At 41.8% G+C, this 17,562-nt stretch overlaps 1 protein-coding gene across 1 annotated transcript in view; it reads left to right on the plus strand.

Moving 5' to 3' along the window:
- The first annotated feature begins 7,938 nt into the window (after positions 1–7,938).
- The window catches only part of btaf1 (BTAF1 RNA polymerase II, B-TFIID transcription factor-associated), a 36,093-nt gene continuing 26,469 nt past the window's right edge, over positions 7,939–17,562 (plus strand). Inside the window, exons 1-11 of the mRNA XM_080781344.1 lie at positions 7,939–8,364; positions 9,622–9,745; positions 10,430–10,544; positions 10,991–11,134; positions 12,242–12,426; positions 13,131–13,264; positions 13,471–13,600; positions 13,877–13,945; positions 14,788–14,877; positions 14,967–15,062; positions 16,798–16,974. Of these exons, the coding sequence (XP_080637470.1) occupies positions 8,351–8,364; positions 9,622–9,745; positions 10,430–10,544; positions 10,991–11,134; positions 12,242–12,426; positions 13,131–13,264; positions 13,471–13,600; positions 13,877–13,945; positions 14,788–14,877; positions 14,967–15,062; positions 16,798–16,974 (1,278 nt within the window). The 5' untranslated portion in view covers positions 7,939–8,350. The remainder of the gene's footprint in view (positions 8,365–9,621; positions 9,746–10,429; positions 10,545–10,990; positions 11,135–12,241; positions 12,427–13,130; positions 13,265–13,470; positions 13,601–13,876; positions 13,946–14,787; positions 14,878–14,966; positions 15,063–16,797; positions 16,975–17,562) is intronic.

Raw genomic sequence — 17,562 nt, forward strand, 5'->3', positions numbered from 1 at the left:
ATACATTTTGATACCTTGGTGTCTTTTTCAGATGTTTGAGAACAACTGACATAGATATAGAAACATGGGTTTTTCAGAAAACTGTCAGGACAAGACATTTGTAGAATCGTCCTCAGGTCTTGTTTTTCTTTTTATGAATACAACTCATATCTGTAATACAATATAATGTGTGAAGGACTCTTTGAGGAACAGACAAAGCAGCAAATTAGTCTGTAGAGGGCAGTACATGCCACTCTTGATGGTGCTTCCCACCTCTAGGGTTTAATTTTTATGTGATAAAGTCTTAAAGATCTGTAAAAAAAACAAATGGACTGGGGTTGTGGTGTGTTTAGTAGTCATAGTCATTCACAAGTGCATCAGGTTTTTCATTTTCTGTTTTTAAGCACTGATGAATGAAAAACTGGCAATGTGTTCAGGTCAGGAAACCTCAAACAGCGTTAAATGTATACTGATTAAGGTCGACCTCTTTCATATAACAATGTGGTCGCTGACGAAACCTTCCATCTACTGAAACAATACTGGCCAGGAAACCTCACGTGCACATCTGATTGCTTGATATAACAATGTGGTCGATCCATACTCTTCTTGGGAGTAGCCTATGTCCTGCAGTCAGAACTTCCTGTGGAGGAAGAAGTGGTCTGAAGTAAGCTGGTGGCATGTGCTGACTGTGGCCCTTCAGTGTAGACAGCTGTGATTATGACATGGCTGCTTCTTCCTCCTTCCAACCACTCGACACTGCCACTCAAATTCATGGTCCACTTCAGCAGCCACCAACACACTCACTGCCAGAATACGCTCATAAAACGGTAACCGGAAGAGTGGGTTTAGTTTAAAAATGCTTGAACATTCCACAATTAAAGCTTTTAGAAAATATAAAACATATTAATGTTTGCTACAAATCCTGTATAGACATTTTGAGCATTTTGAGCATAAACAAGTAGTTGAAGGGAAGAAAATGTATGTCTAATAATCATGTACCATTCATGATCAAATCATGTAGCCTACTTAACATTGAGGTGCCCACATTTCCTAGGTGCCCAACACTCATCCTGTATCCGTTAAAACTAATGAGAATGTATTGGAAAGGATGGAAAAATAAGAAAATAAAGTTGATATGGCATCTACCAACCACAGTGACACCTGGTCCTAGCATGGATAAAGTATTTAATGAAAGAATTGTCAGTTTATTGAAACTTGAACGAAACTATTATACCCATTATTATATTTTTCTGTATAGGTTTGAGACCAATATACTTGGCATACTGTAGGTGGCAGACAGGTGTGTGTGTGTGTGTGTGTGTGTGTGTGTGTGTGTGTGTGTGTGTGTGTGAGACGCAACTTGGCCTGTTGTAGCGCCACCATGAGGCTGATTTGAAAACTGTCAAGTGGCATTTCTTCCTCAGCCTATAGTGGGAATAGGCATGCACGGCTTGGGATATCCGTGGATATGCACGGCTTGGGGGATATCCGTGGATATGCACGGCATCCCAAGCCGTGGATATGCACGGCTTGCGATACACTGCCATGTCTTCCTTCTCAGAATGCATTTATTTCATGTGGATTCCAAGGGATTCGATTTCCCAAAAGTTGCGTAACTGATCTGACAGTGCCTGTTCCTCTCCGACGCTGATGTGCATCACTTCAATGTCCACATCTTCAGTTATGATATTTAGCGTGGTGACTTCTCCTTGCACCAGCCATCCAAATACACTTTCCAGTGCAACGTACTAGTCCTTCATTCAGTCTCTCCATTTTTCCTGTGACCATTTTCCAATATTGGTCTCCGCCAATTAGGACTCCTAATTCCACTGCATCCATCCCTATGATGGGTACATCTGCTATGGGCATTCCTTTTGCTTCCAAGTCCCTCCTTATCTTTCCGTTTGGTGCTTTAATCATAGAAGAGCTCAACTTGGGTGTTTCCAATAAATGGACATCAATGCTTTGATTGTTCTTAATATTTCTCAAACGAGCCTTCACTTTCCTGCAGGTAAGTATAATTGGGGTGTTTTGGAACCAAACACATACATATTCAACGCAAAATGTTTAGGAGTAATTTAAACATGTTTGTTTGGGTTTGTGTGTGTGTGTGTGTGTGTGTGTGTGTGTGTGTGTGTGTGTGTGTGTGCGTGTGTTGTATTGTCATACGTGCATGAGTCTGATATTTCTGTTGTTGACAGTTAATTGAGAGCTATGGTGAGTTGGTGACTGAGCCCAGCCATGCACTGTCTGGTCTACCAGAGCTGACCTAATGCTCTGGTATTCACATGCAACAGATGGAGATGATGGACAAAGACGGTGAAAAACAGCATTTGCATTTGCATAACATGCAAATGTGGCCTTTATTCAATATGAAGACTTGAAACTGGAGTTAGCCTAAACAACTGACTAGCCTATATGGAAACTTTTCACTGCAGCCTGAGCCAGATAAAATCTTTACCAAATTGATCAACACAGTGGTCTCAGATTCTCAGGAACTCCAAGCTGTTCAGTTCAAACTCCACCAAGGTATGCAGGTGAAAGACTGTACCCAGCTTCTCTGTTGCACTGCTCACAATTTTCTAGTCCAGCGGCTCCCAAACGTTATTGCCGTGCACTGCCTGCTGCACCCCTCCTGACCTAGCTGACGCACCCCCAACGCCCAGTCTCGTTGTATTTGGAATGTGTGTGAGAAAGAAAGGCGGACACAAATATAATACATTATTTCATTCAGTGATCATGTATTAACGTGTCAAATGGGATATGAAACCGTTTGAATGAACCCAGAGAAGATCTTGGAGTTTTGTGCTACTGTAGCTAGATGATTGGGAACAAAGTTCCAATCCCTGATTCAGTCAGGCCTGCAGGTTCCCACTCCAGTCAAGGGTATAAATCCATCCCATTCTAGTCCAGACTCCAGACTAAGTCTAGGGCTTCACATCCCATTCTAGTCCAGACTAAATCTAGGGCTTCACATCCCATCCCATTCTAGTCCAGACTCCAGACTAAATCCAGGGCTTCACAAATTCACAACAACAGGGTTTGCAGTGGAGTAGAGTGAGCGGCTTCAAGATCCTCACACATCAGCCAGAACTTGGACTGGTCACACCCACGTGGGCAATGTCGTCGAGGCGACGAGAGTGAGACAACAATTTGCAATTTAGGCATTTAGCAGACGCTCTTAATCCAGAGCGATTTACAGATTACAGCCAATCTCTTCCACCACAGACCAAATTTGGTTCAGCATAGACTCCAGGATATACAGTGCAACTTCTATAGGTTCACCATAGAGAGTCCTGACTGGCTGCATTATGTATCACAGCCTGGTACAGACGATGCTCCACCCTAGCTATGGACTGTCTCACTCTGTTACAATCTGACATGATCATCAGGAGGAGCAGGAGAAGTTCAGTCACGCGGGAGAGACTCAGAGTAGACTCGCTGCTTCTTCGCCTGGAAAGGAGCCAGTTTAGGTGTTTCGGGCATCCGGTTAGGATGCCTCTCGGGCATCTCCCTATAGGGAGGTCCTTGAGGCACGTCCCACTGGGAGGAGACCCCAGGGCAGACCAAGGCGCAGTTGGAGGAAACACATCGACTCACTGGCCTTGGAACGTCTCGGGATGTATGAATGATCATCAGGGGCCAATGCAGCAGGATCAGGCACAGTTTCTATCCACGACAGTGACGACTACTGTCGTCACTGACAGTAGTCGTCACTACTACTACTACTGTCGTCACTGACTGACTGAAACTACCATATGGTAGTTTCCAGACACCATTGCATTGACTGGCACACCACGTATGTATGCCACAGTATTGCAGTATGCAATGCATGCACAGTATTTCTTAACGTTTAATATCATACTGCACTGAAGTGATCACTTTACAACCACTACTGACTAGTGACTGCAACCTCTTTGTGTGACTTGACAATTAGAAAAACCTTGATCCCCCAGTGGAAAATGAATGTGTCATAGCAGCTGTTGTCTCCCGAGAAAGACTGTTGACTCGCATCAATATTAATATTATATATATTCAAAGGTCATTAGGGCGCTGTCTCTCCTTTATTTTTTCACAATGGGTTCTCAGATTATAGCAGCAGCAACAGCAGTGAGAATGAAACAGGAGAGGCACTGGTAATGGTAATGGCCAAGAAACCAAGCCAAGATACATAAAGAATACAAATAGTAAAAGTGAAATACTAAGCTGTTAGACCTACGTAGATGTATGGACCAGATCTTTGAGAGTGAGTCTGATTATCAATAAATAAAAAGAAGTATACACTATATATAATATAAACTATTAGTACAGTGCAGGGATGTATGGTAAATAACTAAATATATTAATTGAATTCATATACATAAATCGCTATACTGTAAATATATTGCCAGTGAATATATGAATGAATCTATGTATGATAAATCAAGAATGAGTATGAATTAATTATCTAGGGCAGCCATAGCTTAGTGGCTAGAGGCCATCTGGTAATCAGAAGGTGTCTGGTTCGCCTCCCGGCCCCGGTCTATGTGTCGAAGTGTCCCTAATCTAATCCCTATATTCCCTAATTACTCCCCCGGAGTAGTAGCTATCAGCTAGGTAAAGCTGAAAACGAATTGTCCCCATGGGACTAATAAGGTATCACCTCAGGCAACACATGTATTGCTTGGCCAAATCAAGTAAATGATGATCAAAAGCCTAATATCTCCCCTGGACAAAACCTCTTAACTCCATTGGACACGGTCTCAAACTGCATTGTGTTAAAAAGATCTAAGGTTTTCTTAATTTCTTGAAAATGTTACATTTTGGAGTTAGATTTCCACCCCCCCCCCCCCCCCCCCCCCCCCGACTGACTCTCTCTCTCTCTCTCTCTCTCTCTCTCTCTCTCTCTCTCTCTCTCTCTCTCTATATATATATATATATATGCTTATGTGTGTGTCACAGTGTATGTGTGTGTGCGCACGCACACGCATGCACACACACACACACACACACACACACACACACACACACACACACACACACACACACACACACTGCACGCACACAGGTCTGTGTATTCACACACATTTATTTGTAACTTCAAACTTTTTGCAGTACTTTTTTGCATATGACTACTTTGATTTTCCACTATTGAGGATCGGCTCTGTCTACAATGTTGTGGTCATAGTATTGTAAGTGCATGTGACAACAACAAGTTCTAAGTACATGGTAAATCCTTGAACAACATGCCTTGCCAGTCTAGATTAAGCATTTTGATACAACATTCTTGAATGCGTTTAGATTAAATGCTTTGCATTGTCCTAAAGAGATAATCATAAAACATGTGCTTTGATCTGATTCTGAGTTTAGTGACTACCACTGCTCATAGTGCTCAAGCCTTGGCTTATTTTAGATATAATATTACATAACAATGTTTCATAATCAAGATTCTGAGGAGAGCTGAGCCCCTCATTGTGCGAATAAATGGTTTCAAGTTATATGGAACGGTTCTCTGTATAACAATGCTTGTGGCCCGGGGAATGAGACGTTGTTGGTGTCACCATGTGAAACCAGAAATATAACATGTTCTAGTCATTGAAAACATAATAACCTAGTTAGTAGGCCTACTACTGACTGAGTCAGTGGTATCCTCAACACTGCAGACACTGTCACAGTGTCACTCTTATAATGGCTCTCCAAGAACATTACTGAAATGCATTGTGTGCTTTCACAAATTCATAACTTCAAATTCACACTAATACATTATTCTGGTACATTTACATTCTTCTCCAGCTCATCATCAGGATCAGATATTTGGCACAAGAACATGTATTCTCTAGGCTGCCTATTCTCTAAGGGGAATAGATTCAGTAAATTCAGATTTTCAGCATTCTTTTGAAAAAGATTATGGAATATTATAGGCAAACTTTTTTTTTTGGTTCTTTTGGTTTAAAGAATGAAACACAACACAATCTCACAGGAGGTACTATTATATAGGCACTATATAATAGTACCTTTTGTTCTTGAAATCTATAGTGGAAAAATCTTCCCTTACATTATGTTTGTGAATACAAAGGAGTTGTATAAGCTATGGTAATATGAGCAAAAAAGTCAGTAGGCTATACAGGGCAGCACCACATCCTCAGTCTACTTTATACAAAATAGGCCATGAATATATTTTTTTCAAATGAACCCTGACGGTCCCATTTGGTTCCATTTGTACAGATTTAAATTAACATTGATTTAGCAAATTACAAATTGGAGTCCCAGAGATAGAAATGCCATTAAATGGGGGTGCGTAGCCTAATCTAATGCATGTCAAACCGAGGGTCTGTGAAATGAAAGTGGTTGAGAAGCACTGCTGGGGGTCCCTGGCATATATTTTCAAATGGGGTAACAGGGTCCGGGGCTAATAAGTGTCAATTTGGGGGTCCCTTTTTTTTTATGAAAAAGTTTGAGCTCTGACGTGCGTTAGCCCAGAGCAACAGCAGCTCTGTGATTGGCTCGTAATAGGCAACCATTCATTGTCATGAAGTGACCCTATGGAAGTGACCAATCTGAGAACCCATCGTCAAACAATAATGGAAAAATTGCGCCCTCTTTTCCTTGAGAAAGAAAACGGCAATAGCCGTACGTCATCACAAATGTGATGAGGTCAGCACATTTGGGCACATTTCGGCAAGTGGCTATAAGGCCAAGGAGTGTTTTTCGTGCAAAACTAATGCTTGGAATGGATTCAGAATCATGAAAGCCCCCTAGTTTGACATATCACTTAAAGTATGCCGACATTTGGAAAATTTGGCCTTATATTGGTTGTCTATGCCAGTGTGGTATACAAAAATAACCATAATAGCCATAACTTAGCAATTTTTCCAGCAGAGCAGACCTCTCATTCTGTGGACCTTAATGACCAATTGAATAGAAAAAAATACATAAAAAGTATGTTATGACATCACAGTTGGTTAATCTCTATTCCTTGATCTTTTGGGCCTGTGGCTCCCCGGCTACAAGAACAAGATTGTCCACATTTTATAGGCCTACGGGTATGAAATGATTTATGGGCGGAGTAAATTCCATATGTCAATGAAATTGTCTTGTGATATCATTAAACGGCATGATCACATCAACTTGTTCCTGTTTGCAGATGACTCTGCACTGCTGGTCTCGGACAGGAACAAACTGCATGTTGAAAAGGCCCTCAGGCAGCTCTGAACTCGATATAATCTGCAAATGTCAACCAGGATCTATAGGATCTCCTCACTGGTCAACAAAATCACCCTGAAGACCCTTACAGGAGCCCTCGTACAAGGTTTCTTCGACTATGCATACCTCTTGGTACCACAGCACCGATCAGGCCCTTAAAACAAGGCTGCAAACTTCCCAAAACAAACTGGTCAGGCTACTACTAACTACTTGGCCTCACTCAAATTCAAATGCGCTCTCAAAGGCCACCTATACGGACGGCTGCAATTCGAAAATGGCCTCCGTAAAATCGGATTCCCCCCTTTTCCCCCTCACTGTATAGGCCTATATGTTTTTTTCCCTTTTTACCTCTTCTATGATGATTTCCTATTTTTGGTTATATGGAAGTCTATATTTGTACGTCTCTAAATGTTATGATGAATTGAACATGGTGGACCCTATTGTAAACAAGTGTAATGCTTATGGTGTCGTCCACATGCAGTTAACAGTTTTGTATTGAGTTGAGTATGTGCTTGAAATGTAAATCTTTCAAACAAAATCAATCAATTAATCTTTTATGACGGTTTAAGTGTATGTAACCATTAGAATATACAATAATAATAACGGTAATATATATATATATATATATATATATATATATATATATATATATATATATATATATATATATATATATAATACTAGTCTAAGCGCTGATTGGCTCTTCCCGGAACCGTGGCGGCCAATCAGCCTCCACCTGCCACGGAGGAAGGAATAAATGCAAGATGGCTCCTCATATAAAAACAACAGTGCTCTGGGCAGCCTTCGACGTGCAACAAAATTACTCTTTAATGCTCATTCGACTGAAATATCTGTCCGCAAGTAATTCCGAAGGTTGACCCGGGCTACACATCGGTGTGTGTGCGGTGGTCGGTGAGAAGAGAACTCGAGTGACACCGGGGGGACAAACTTTGAAGCCATGAGCCGCTGGTGGTAAAACTCTTGTCGGCAGCCAGACAGCCCCGGCCCTGAGCCCTTATAGCTGGGCCTCCAGTCGAGCTAACTGACGTTAGCATTAGCTCATGACTTCATATAGTGTCTGTTGGTTGGAAGGAAATCCCCCGCACGTTTCTTTCTCATTGCATTTTGAATGTGGTGTCGTGAAAGAAAGAAGGACACCCCCAGGCTCTCTCTGAATAAATAAATCACCATGGCTGTATCAAGGTAAGCTTTGAATAGCAACCCCTATAGCAGCCAAAATGCTGGCTAGCTTTGGATATAGCAAAAAAAGAATGGTCGTATAATTACTGCTCTCTGTCTGGGGGATCATGGCCGACTAGCCATCTAGCTAACACAATGTAATATCCACTATAGTCTCCTATAAACTCGTGTCACCGGGTTGAAAAAACCATGCACAGGATTTTATTGAGTGCTTGTTTTGGGCTAAAATGTCCCATGTATTTTGGAACGCTAGTGAAACTCATGTTACATTTTTTTCTCGCCATCCAGCTGTCACTGTCTAATGAAATATAACATTTAAAATTTTGCGAACCTATCAAAGTAGAGCTCAATGGCAAAACGTGAGTTGCCTACCGGTACTTATTCTGTCACAATCTATAACATTTGCTCGCCACGGACCTATAATAACGAACATGTGCCATGGTTTGCTTGCTCTCTGCTAATTTAAATTCACCAGCTTCAGCTTGTCGGGGTGCAAGAATAAAGTGCTCGCAGTAGTCTTCTGGTGACAGTATTTTAAAATCTATTTAAATGGCACCCATAGCCTGATATTTAGTTAGCATTAATTTGCGTATCTGTGCCTATTTGTTTACATGCCGCTTTTCCTGTTGAGGTTGTTGTTATGACTTTTCCACGTGGTCAAATGTTGTTGTGCTTTGCATAGCAAAATAGACAGTTAATTTTTAGTCCAGCTTATGGTTGAACTATTAAGGAAGACTGTTACAGCACAGGGCAGCTCAGCTGTAATCCACTCTATATTATTAGATTGCTAATCAATCTGCACTTTTGCAATTTTATTTAGATGATTTAACAAGAAAAAACAACACATTAATATGCAATGGTGTTCACTTTTCAGTTTTCACAGCCCACTGTCTGTTCTGTCAGTGTGATGGTGTGATTCAATGTTTCTTTGGCAATTTGAAATACATTTATTCTAACTCAGAAACTCAAATCCAAATGTAAATTGATAATTATAACGTACCATAACAATCCTTTCAGTAGACATTACATTTTCTAGTTTCCACCAAACGTACATATTTATGTATTTATTTTTAACAAGGGAGACTTGATGCCTTTCAAAGTGTACAGAACATTAAACAGTTTATTTTGAGAGGCCTTCACTTTGAAATGGAATAGCAATGGCAAATGGCAATACTCTCTGACTCTATTGTGCATGGCCACAATGCACGCAGCACACACCATGACCTCCTGTCTCTGTGTAACCCCCCCTCCCCCCCACAGACTTGACCGTCTGTTCATCCTGCTTGACACTGGAACCACTCCAGTAACCCGGAAGGCTGCGGCCCAACAGCTTGGCGATGTGGTCCGACTCCACCCACACGAGCTCAATAATCTTCTGTCGAAGGTGTGTGTGTGTGACTGTGTGTGTGTTTGTCCAGTGGCCTGCCTTGCCCCTCATACAGTTCTCAACTGAGAGATCCATCCCAAACTCCTCGTTTTCTACAGACGGTCCACACCGTATCGCCATAAATGATAAAATGACTGCGGGTCACAGTAGCACATGCTTGTCTCCAGCACTCAATAGACTTATTTCTGTCACATGTATTGTCTTTTGTCTCTGAAATGGTATTACGGGTAATAGCTTTGTAATACTTAACCCATTAAGACTTGGAACGCATCTGTGTCACTTTAGCTTTTCACCACTTTAACCATAAATTTAAACTAGTGGTGCAAATCATTGAATATATATTCTTACACAGCGATTGTTTTCAACTAAAATATTTGCTTCTGGAAGGTCCCTGGAACAAAATACTTTCAGACGGAGGTCGGCGGCAGATTACGTGTAATTTTGGGGGTCCTTGACCACTGACAAGTAACAGGTTTTTCATAAAAGTGTCAGGATTTAGACGACATTTGTACAATCTGGACTCAGTTTCTAAATGGGCTAATGAGTAAAGGGCTCCTTAACTTGCTCTCTTGTGTCAGGACAAAAGAGGGATTCTCACTTGTGTTGCTCTTGGTGTTAGGCTTGAATGAAATTGCAATGCATGCAAAGTAATTTTTCTATTCTGTCCCCCTCAATATAAAGGTCTTGACCTACCTTAGGAGTCCCAACTGGGACACACGCATTGCAGCAGGCCAAGCTGTAGAAGCCATTGTGAAGAATATCCCTGAGTGGGACCCATCCCCTAAGCCCAAAGAAGGTGATTCCATAGGCCAGTTGTTCACCAAGCCATCAATGTTTATATTGAAAGTGCATCAATGCAACTTAACAAAGTGCAACTTAAGACATGGCCTGTCCAATCAAATACAACATTTGGCATGCGTGCACACATGGAATATGTGTGCGTGAGTGGCTTTGCGTCATTCCCCTTTACAATGTTGGTATAATGTAGTCATAGCACATTTGAATGGCATAACGCATGCATAAATACGTACAGGAGAGAAGCAGAACATGAAACGGCACAAACTATGAACTGAGACAATGCCACATTTAAGTAAACACAGATTATTTATTTGCAAGATGCAAATTGGTGGCTTGTAATTATGATGTTCGTGCATGAAAGGCAGGAGGTTATCTGTAAAATAATGCTATTGCTTCGCCAGGAGTGATGAGTGTTATAACTGCTGTCCTGTGTGTGTCTTGTAGAGTCTTGTGCGGACCTATCGCCAGAGGACTCCACATGCAGTCGGTTGACTTTCTACCACTTTGACATTTCCCGTCTGCTCAAGCACGGGGTTTCTCTGCTGGGATCTGCAGGGGCAGAGTTTGAGCTGCAGGAGGACCTGTCTGGTATGTAATTCTCATTGTAGTTCAATATGAAATACTGTAGGCTATGTGTCCTCATTATCATAGTCTCATATGAATGTGTTCTCTCTATTGTAATCCAAAATGAAAGACGTAGGTAGGTAGGTTTTGTCATCTGAACTGTTCATCATAATGAGCAGGTAGGTAGCTATTGGCTATTCCATGCACAGTGACCATTTGTGACAGCTTGTGGCTGTACTCAAAACTCCATGAATGGTCCACAAACTTCCAAAAGACTACTGTCATTTCCCTCTCAGTGGGTCGCCATGAATTTGAATACAATTTGAACTCATTTGAATGTGACCTTCCAGCCAGCTTCGATCCTTTGCATGCTCTTGTGTCTCCAGCACTCGCCATGCTGCAGTCTGATTTCATTGGCTGTTTATGCTCCCCTGGCCTTTTCTTGATTGCATTACAATCTTTCTTGATTGTACATACACTTTAGGCATTTAGCAGACACTCTTAACCCAGAGTGACTTACAGTAAGCAAGAACAACACATGGCAATACATCAAATACGTAGAAATAGTCATCAAGGATCATAAGCAAGCTAAGAACCTAACATCCGTCCAACATTAGAATATCTGTATGATGAAACGGTGAGTATACAGCACTATAGTATATAATCTAAATTACCGGTACATAAGTTTAGCCTATGAATACGCCTGTAACGTCGTCGAGGCTAGTGCAAGTGCTACGACAAGTGCAGAGGGCATAGTGAGTGAGTGAGTCTGCAGTACATAGTGACTTATTACTGACTTTCATAGTATGTGATACATTATTCGTGGCTATAGCGTCAGTCATTCTCACTTCCCAGTTGCATTTTGCCCCATGATATGTCCTGATTCATGTCCACATTTTGTTTTTTAATATAATTTTTTATCCCACGATTTTGTAACCCATTTTTCACCCGTGTGTCAATTATCTAATGTGAATGTTGAACCCAAGACCTTCTTATGTCCACATTTTGAGTGCATAAGTTATACATGTGTTCTTCAGAAAGCTGCAGTATACTGTACCAGTGTTCCTCCTAACATCTATATACTTTGTGTGGTTTTTGGCTTTGACTATACCTGTCATCTTGTGTCCTCAGGTGAGGTTGACCCTAAAGAGCGTCTGACCCGCCAGAGAATGCTTCTTCAGAGGAAGCTGGGCCTTGACATGGGTGCTGCTCTTGGCATGGACACTGAGGAGCTGTTCAACGATGAGGACCTGGATGATCCCAGATCGCAGGGAGGCAAGACCACAGCCCCGTCCAGCTCCTCCCGCAACCACGTAGTGAGTCCCTCAGCATGCATAAGATTTTTAATCAGGGAGTCTGAGATTATACATTTTTGGGGGGGGGGGGAAACTTTAACTTTCACTAGACCTTTTTAGTATGCACTTCAAGCCCCCTTGTGTATCCCTTACTTAGAGTCTAGTTTTTGCCGTATAATTTGTGGCAGCCAGTATCAGCTTGCCCTTTTAAACAATGCTTTTTTGGGGGGTTTTCAAAAGCATCAGACTTGTTTGTCCCCATGTGGTTTTCACTGCTGGGCTGCGGTCTTGAATAAACTAGGGTGTCCAAAAATAGGTACATTCTGAACATAATCAAAGATTTTGAAGCTGGACAGAAGCCGGATGTATACATATTGTAGCTAGTGTCTACTACTGTGCACAGGTTTCATGTACAGCAGGGGTAGGCAACTTTGAAGATCTAGAGGGCCACTATAGTTCCACACTGACTCCAGAGGGCCACATTGCATACATGTATATTGTCAAAAATAGCAGATCTACAAGCTATTGTTTTATTTGGAATCCTGAAAATGTAATTATTTATTTAATTTCAAATGCATTTAGTTATACTTATGTTAACTTTATGAACTTAAATGCGAATACATTGGACATAAAATGTCAATGATTATTGATTGTAAATTACAAACAATAATCATGTACTGTTTTATTATGCATGTTACCTTAAAATAATTAAACTTTGTGTTCAGCCCATGCAAGCTGCTGAGCTGATAAATTCAGAATTCCGGCCAGGCATGAGCAATCGGCAGAGGAATAAGGCAAAGAGGATGGCCAAACTTGTAGCGAAGCAACGATCCAGAGACATGGATCCAAACGAAAAAAGGTATTTCAACGTTTTGCTTCACAAGCCTTTGCTTTTTTTGAGTGGCCACTCCTATAGACAGCTATGTGTGTCCCTGGGTCTGTCTGTCCAAGCACGAAAATAGCGTTGTTCACCACCAAGTGTCACTGTTGCACAGCCTAAGACACAGACACACACAGGCCTCTTTTAGTTTGGAATGTTGTCATTACTGATTTCTCCCTCCGTAGCAATGACAGTTTTGAGGGTGAACCAGAGGAGAAACGCAGGAAAACCACCAATGTTGTTATTGACCAACCAGCGACTGAGTCTAAAGTCTTAATCGATAACGTTCCAGATGGCACCAGTCTCTTGGAGGAGGTAAGGAATCGACCTGCCGACATTTTGACTGTAATAATAAATCACTCTTGCGTCAACATATGTCCGTCTACTTTTCATTTAATGAAACTGGCTGACTGTATGTTTGAGTGTGTGGTGATGGGGAGTCTTTTGTCATAAGATACATCATTGATGACAGAATGTGCTAACAACAATAACGATTAAATAATAATTAATTAAAATACGTGTACTGTAAATAAAGTAACAAAAAAGTATTTTATTTTATTAATTGATTTATTATCTCTGTTTTGGCTTCAGACAAACGAATGGCCTTTGGAGAGCTTCTGTGAAGAGCTCTGCAATGACCTTTTCAATCCTTCATGGGAGGTAAGGACGAAAGGCCAGCTGGACAGAACACTTAATGGAAAAAGTCCTAAAATGTCCATGTAATGCATTCATTCTTTTATTTATTAGACAGGACAGTGTAGTGAGTGTGGAAAGATTAAGAGAGTTGGACAGAGACATGACAGGAGCTGCACTCATAACTCAGGTACATGGAGCGCTACCCAGCAGCCAGGCACTATGACTGTGCAGGTGATCTGGCATGTCCAGGCCATGCACATTCCTGAGTGTCATGGATAAAATGAACTAATTCTTGAAATTTCTGTCTGAAGATTGTTACCAGAGAAGGTATTGATTTACAAATGAAATAAAAATGTCTTGATGTATTAGAGGTACTTTAACATTAACACAATCCATGCCAGTACACTACAATAGAAACGCAGACCAGTGGCCAGCGTTTCTATAAAGTTAAAAATAAATAAAGTATGCTAAATGTATTTAGCAAAAGGCTGATGCACACCTCAGAACTGGCTAGTGACAGGTGCGTAGTAGGGCAATAGAGCATACATTAAAAAGGGTAGATTTTGGCAAGTCTGTCAGACACTTGCCAAAATGTTGCTCTTTATTAGGTCGACCTTCATCAGGACAGACAATTGCATGTCCTGATGAAGGTCTAATCGACTGAAACGTTGACCTGGTATGTGTCCACAGTGAGGCTGGAAAATGTAGCCTAGCAGTCTACTACTATAGCCTACTGGTAGGCAGGAAAATGGCAACCAGAATAACCCGTTCTGAGCTAAACTCCTCCCTACGCTCTGGCCCTATAATAAGTCATTACAATTGTATACATAATTCCACACTGACTACTACATGTGGTTGCTTTCCAGATCCGTCACGGTGCAGGCACGGGTCTCAGAGAAATCCTCAAGTCTCATGGAGCTGGTGGAGGGAAGCTTGTGGGAAGCACCTCCGATCAGGTACACAAGCCATCTGAGAGTAACCTTTTTTGTATGAACTTGCCAGACCAATTAGGCTAACGATGTCTGACTTTGTTAATTTGTGTTAGATGTCGCGGCAGCATCAGGAGTGGTTAGAGGACCTGGTCATCCGATTGCTCTGTGTCTTCGCACTCGACCGCTTTGGAGACTTTGTATCTGATGAGGTTTGTGTCTCTCATACTCTTGTCTACAACTTTAGATTTGGTCATTGAATTGAAGTTGGGAAAACGGGGGTGCATTTAAACGGGAAAACGGGGTGCATTTTAACCTTTTCATCCATAAAGAATTGGCTTCGATATGTCGAATCAATGCAATTATCTCAAACTATGGCTTTCTGCTAATAAACTAATCAACAAAACAAACACTATGCTTTTCGGGACTAATCAGAACCTTGCATCCAAAAATCTAATCTACAATAACATCACTTGTCTGCATAGTTGATCACGTCAAATACCTCTGCATATGGCTTGATTCTGAACTCTCATTCAAATGTCACATTGATACCAGGAAATAAACTATAGCGCTGGTGTTCTCTACCGTGACAGGAAATGTGTCACATTTACAGTCAGAAAGAAACTGGTTCTCCAACTCATATTACCCATCATGGACTATGCTGTTTACCAGAATGCACCTAAAAATAATCTTCTTCCACTCAATACCGTTGTTTATGCAGATTCTTGGCTGTCCATTGCACAATGTATGAAACTCTTAACTTGCCATCTCCCTCGGTGAGACGACAGCAGTGCTGGTTACAGTTCATTTTTAAATGCATTTATTTTAATTATCCACAGTACCTCAAACAGTACGTACATGGTGCATTACACCTCTAAGCTGAGACATTGTTCACAGGTCTACTTTAATGTTCCAACAGTATCTACTTCCGTCGACAAAATATCCTTTAGTTTCAAAGCTCCTTCTGACTGGAACAATATTCCCCATTATATTCAGTCAATAACATCTTTTCAACTCTGCTGTCCTCTCACTTTGACAGTTCCTGTACATGCTTTCACTAACCAACAGTAGGCCTATCGTACAGTAATGGATCTAGAAACGCATTGTTTTACATAATGTGCTTTGTTGTTTTTATGTTTGTATTTTGTTCTACAGTATGTGTTTTTGTCTTTTGTCGCCATTTATGTGTATTCTGTATGTGCGGAACCCCTTGAAAACGAGATGGTTCATCTCAAGGGGTAATTCCAAATAAAGAATTTCAACACAATGTTCATTATGTTCATCCGTGATGTATACAAATAATTAAATTGCATGGTTTAATTATCAACAGAATATCTATGGTGGGTAATGGACACAATTAATCATGTGTTAAAGTATGGGTGATACTGATATATTATGTTAGACAGGTTTTCTTAATTAGTATAAGAGAATGTGTAGAGAAGCAAGAATTGACATTGCAATTATGCTGTGATATGCACTACACGGTCAGGTACTGCAGGGGTTCTCGACCTTTTTGGCTGGGGACCTCCGGAAATGCTTTGGCCATGTCTCGAGACCCCCGTCCCCCTGTAAGGGTGACCTGTGACCCTGTCTGTCTTTTACACCAAGGTGGCCCCTGTAACCCTGTCTCTGTGTCTCTTCCACCAAGGTGGTGGCCCCTGTAACCCTGTCTCTGTCTCTTCCACCAAGGTGGTGGCCCCTGTAACCCTGTCTCTGTGTCTCTTCCACCAAGGTGGTGGCCCCTGTAACCCTGTCTCTGTGTCTCTTCCACCAAGGTGGTGGCCCCTGTAACCCTGTCTCTGTGTGTCTTCCACCAAGGTGGTGGCCCCTGTAACCCTGTCTCTGTGTGTCTTCCACCAAGGTGGTGGCCCCTGTAACCCTGTCTCTGTGTCTCTTCCACCAAGGTGGTGGCCCCTGTAACCCTGTCTCTGTGTCTCTTCCACCAAGGTGGTGGCCCCTGTCAGGGAGACCTGTGCCCAGGCGCTGGGCGTGGCTCTTCGCCACATGACCGATAACGGCGTTGCTATGACGACAGACATCCTCCTGAAGCTGCTGACGGAGGACCAGTGGGAGGTCCGACATGGAGGGTTGCTGGGGATCAAGTACGCCCTAGCTGTCCGACAGGTAACTGTGTGTGTGTGGCTCGCGCTCTCTCGGTTCAGGTCTTGGGAAGAAGCTGTACTCACTAGGATTGATATTTCAATCCTGTTCCAAAAGCTCTTTCCTCTCCTGTTCACACAGAGATTTGCTATACAGTAAAACTGATGAGTCTGCATTGGTTTTGCTCTGTGTTTTGTTGGTCAACCGGTCTCTATTTGATCATAATAAAGATTATCTTAATCCGTTGCTGGGTGATGTAATCACGTTGCACTAGCCTGAACTTTTCTTTTTATTTGCTTGGTTTCACTGTGCAAGCCAGCTAAAATGAGCATAGGCACTGGCAGATGTCTGCTTTCCAACATTACGTCATGTGGCGGCCAAGTCTATGGACTTATAATGACGTAAAAAACTGCACCACTTGTAACGTCCTGTGGCAGCCAAGTCTATGGACTTTTAATGTTTGCTTTAAAAGCAAAGCAAACATTAAAAGCAGTGACGTCATGTGGCAGCCATAGTGGGCACCCTTCACTTCACACAAGTGTGATTACACAAACGTCCATTTGTCTAATCGACAAACTTGCTATATCTAAATATCATTCTTGCAGTTAGTGG

This window comes from Protomyctophum bolini, assembly GCF_963924005.1.
Source record: "Protomyctophum bolini genome assembly, chromosome: 14".
Classification (NCBI taxonomy): domain Eukaryota; kingdom Metazoa; phylum Chordata; class Actinopteri; order Myctophiformes; family Myctophidae; genus Protomyctophum; species Protomyctophum bolini.